This window comes from Verticillium dahliae, genomic scaffold (assembly GCF_000150675.1).
Source record: "Verticillium dahliae VdLs.17 supercont1.11 genomic scaffold, whole genome shotgun sequence".
NCBI classification, from domain to species: domain Eukaryota; kingdom Fungi; phylum Ascomycota; class Sordariomycetes; order Glomerellales; family Plectosphaerellaceae; genus Verticillium; species Verticillium dahliae.
Genome location: NW_009276930.1, coordinates 1,013,151 through 1,016,451, shown reverse-complemented (window position 1 = coordinate 1,016,451; position 3,301 = coordinate 1,013,151). Strand labels below are relative to the sequence as shown.

The window sequence follows — 3,301 nt, the reverse complement described above, 5'->3', positions numbered from 1 at the left end:
CATCCAGTGGTGCACGACGCGAACTTTTCAGAAGCTAGTAGATCGTCGACCCATGCTGATCTGCACTACCCCCCGGTGTACTGTAGTGCCCTGCTCCGCGCAGCTCGATGAGCTGTGACAGGAAAATGTAGCCGTCATCACGTAGAGATGTATGTATGCGCGTCCATGGATGTGTGCGCCCCCTGGTCTGCGTGACTCCTTTTTCGCATACGACAGTGCTGGGTGTACGCGTCGAGGTCTTCTCCGAGCGGCCTTGTCAGCCACGTGCGGCCCAGCACGCTCAGGATGACAGGATCGTTGCTCTTGCCCTCCTTCGACAGCGCCGTCTCGTAGTTCTCGAGGGCCTTGGAGTACTGCCGCAGCTCGGCGTAGATGTGGCCGAGGTTGACAAACACGTGCGCGTCCTTGACCGTGTCGCGAATCTTGACAAAGATGCCCAGCGCCGTCTTGTAGTCCTTCCTGTCCTCGACCAGCGCAATGGCGATGCCCTGCGCGGCGTAGGCGTTGAGGGGGTCCAGCGAGAGCGCCTTCTCGAAAAACTCGACCGCCTTGGTGTACATGGCGCTGCGCTTGGCCTTGTCGCTGTCGCTCTCGCGCCGCATCTCGCGCGCCGTCAGCAGGTGCAGGTTGCCGGCGCCGACCAGCGCGTAGCGGTCGTGCTTGTCGTGGTCGCGGAGCGTGTGCTTGTAGTGGCGGAACTCGTCGTCCTCGTTGATGTTGCCTGACCTCTTCCGCGACGGCACTTTGCCCAGGTACCAGCCGTACAGGGCGCGCACCTCCAGGTCCCTCGCGTTCTCCTTGTACAGCTTGGACACGGCCTCGGGGCCCTCCTTGTGAGGAAACTTTCGCAGCTTAATGTACGCGAGCCTAACGCGGGCATCTGTGTAGTCATCGTGACGCTTGAGGAGCTCCTCGTACACCTTGACGGCATCATCTAGCATGCCCCGCGACTCGTAGCTGCGGCCGAGGTTGAAGCTGATGGTCGTGACGAGCGCGTCGACGTCGGCGTCTTCGTCCTTTTCGCCGAGCTTCATGCACGCGTCCAGCGCCGCCTCGAACAGCTCGCTGGCCTGCTCGTGCCTCTCCGACTGTGAGTAGAAGCAGCCAATGTTGTTGAGCAGCTGAGGCGGCAGGAACCTGCGAAGAGCCTTCTTCGTCTCGGCCTCGTCCGTGTCGGGTGGCGGCCGGTCTGCCGCGCTGACAAGGTCCATCTCGAGCTGCTCGACCTGCAGCAGGCATTGCAGCGCCTTGTCGGGGTGCTCTGCCTCGTAGAGGCGGGCGAGGTTGAGCAGGACGGCCGCGTCAGGGTTGAGATTCTTCTTCGAGTCCCGCCACGCGCCGCGCACGCTCTCCAGGAGCCCAATGGCCTTCTTCGTCTCGGCCGACTTGTCTTCCTTGGCGTCCAGGTCCTGGTTCGCGAACACCTCTTCGGCGTAGAGCGTGCCCAGGAGAACCAGGGCCTCGTGGTGCTTGGACTGCTGGACCATCTTTTCCAGCGTCAGCTTGGCCTCTGCGAGGTCGCCCCTCATAACGGACAACTGCGCGGCGCCAAACTTGGCTGGCAGGTAGCCGCGGTCGGCACCGCCCCTGGCATCGTCGGCTCGGCGGTAGTAGTCGGACGCCTTGCTGGGGTCGCCCTCGTGGTGCTCCTTGCGGGCCAGGAGGTACCAGCCGTCGCTGGCGATGGCGTTGACGTCGGTGTACTGGATCGCCTTGTGGGCGAGCGTGTCGACGGTGCCCAGCTGCTTGCGGGAGAGGAAGTAGTTGGCGAACGTGGCGCAGGTCAGGGGCATGTTCTTGTCGAGCTTGAATGATTTTTGCGTGTACTCGGTCATGGCCTTCTTGTAGAGACGGATGAAGTCGGGGCTGTTTGTCGGCACGTGGCCGCTGGCGTCGAGGTAGTAGAGGCCGAGCAGGATGTTGCCGACCTTGTGGTCCGGGTTGATCTCGAGGCAGCGCTCCCAGGCGCTTCTCGCGTCGTCCTTGAAGCCCAGCTGCCAGAAGCAGGCGCCAATGCCGATTCTCGGGTCGGGATCGACGAGATCGGGCATCTTGCCGAGCACCTCCTGGTAGCAGGCGAGCGACTCGGGAAACTTGCCGAGGGAGAAGAGGGCCCTCGCCTTGCCCATGACGGCCAGCATGTTCTTGCCCTGCGACACGCGAATGGCATCCTCGAACGCCTTGAGCGCCGCCCGCAGCAGGTCCGCCTTTTCGTTGTCCAGCTTGCCGAGGCCGGTGGCCTTGGGGATCTGCAGCGACGCGCGCAGCAGCTGCAGAACGCCGCGCGCGAGGAACAGGGGCGGGAACGCGTGGTTGATGCGTGATGCGTTGTTGAGCGTCGACGTCGCCAGCTGGAGGTAGTGCTCCTTCGTCTTGGCCTCGCTCGCCGGCACGCCGTCGGGGGGCAGGCGCGGGGCCTCGCGGACCTTCCACAGGTACATCCAGCACAGGCATCCGATCAGGCTGAGCTTCTCGCGCGGCGTGTTGTCGCGCATCGAGTTGCCGCCGCGGACCAGCATCTCGATGGCATGGTCGATGTTCTTCTGCTTGGCGTAGGCGAGGGCCACGGTCATCCAGTATGTGCGTGCCGCTCGCTCGTTCTCCAGCAGCGTGCAGACTTCTGTGGGATCGTCGAAGAGGGCCTCGAGGTCAATCTCGACGGCTTCGTCTTCGGCTTCGCCATGGACGGGCACGTCGATCGCAGAGGGAATGTCGGAGAAGCGCTTGCTCGTGGGCGTCGCGTAGGCGCCATTGGACGTGCCGTTGCGCTGTGTCGACATGGTGAGGCGCGTGTACTTCAGCGCATGGCGTGGTGAGATGCGTTCGGTCGTCCGGTGGGAGATGGGGTGATGGTCGAGAGTGCAGTGTGTGGGAGCTGGGAGCAAGCAGGAGGAAGTGATGGCTTTAGCTTCCTTTGGCTTTCAGAGTTGAGGTTCCTGGTTGTGAGGCTGCGAGGCTACCGCTCTGTGTTGGTCTGTGCGCACCAAGATGTGCAGGGGCCAAGGGAGAAATAAGCAACCGGCTGGTTCCTGAGTACCGGCTGGTCTCCTGAGTACCGGCTGGTCTCTTCTGAGTTGATCGTTCTTAGGAAAACGACATCTCGCACTGCGCCATCTGTAGTTCGCTGCATTCACTGGGTCATCATTCTGGTCATCTTCATCGTTTTATGCGGTCCTCCGTTTCGTTGGCCATTTACTACCAGCGTCGCAGGGACAGCATGCACATACCCTCTGCCCACCACAAAATCACTCCAAACACCACTACTGCAGCCTCGCAGCCTCGCAGCCTCACTAAAACATGA

The 3,301-nt window shown here is 62.3% G+C and overlaps 1 protein-coding gene across 1 annotated transcript in view; it reads right to left on the bottom strand.

Annotated features, from left to right (window-relative positions):
* Nucleotides 1-2,780, bottom strand: part of VDAG_05954 (tetratricopeptide repeat protein) — a gene marked incomplete at both ends in the record, with an annotated part of 3,802 nt that extends 1,022 nt beyond the window's left edge. The window contains 2 exons of the mRNA XM_009655351.1: nucleotides 82-112; nucleotides 229-2,780. Coding sequence (XP_009653646.1) covers nucleotides 82-112; nucleotides 229-2,780 — 2,583 coding nt within the window. The remainder of the gene's footprint in view (nucleotides 1-81; nucleotides 113-228) is intronic.
* Nucleotides 2,781-3,301: the final 521 nt, after the last annotated feature.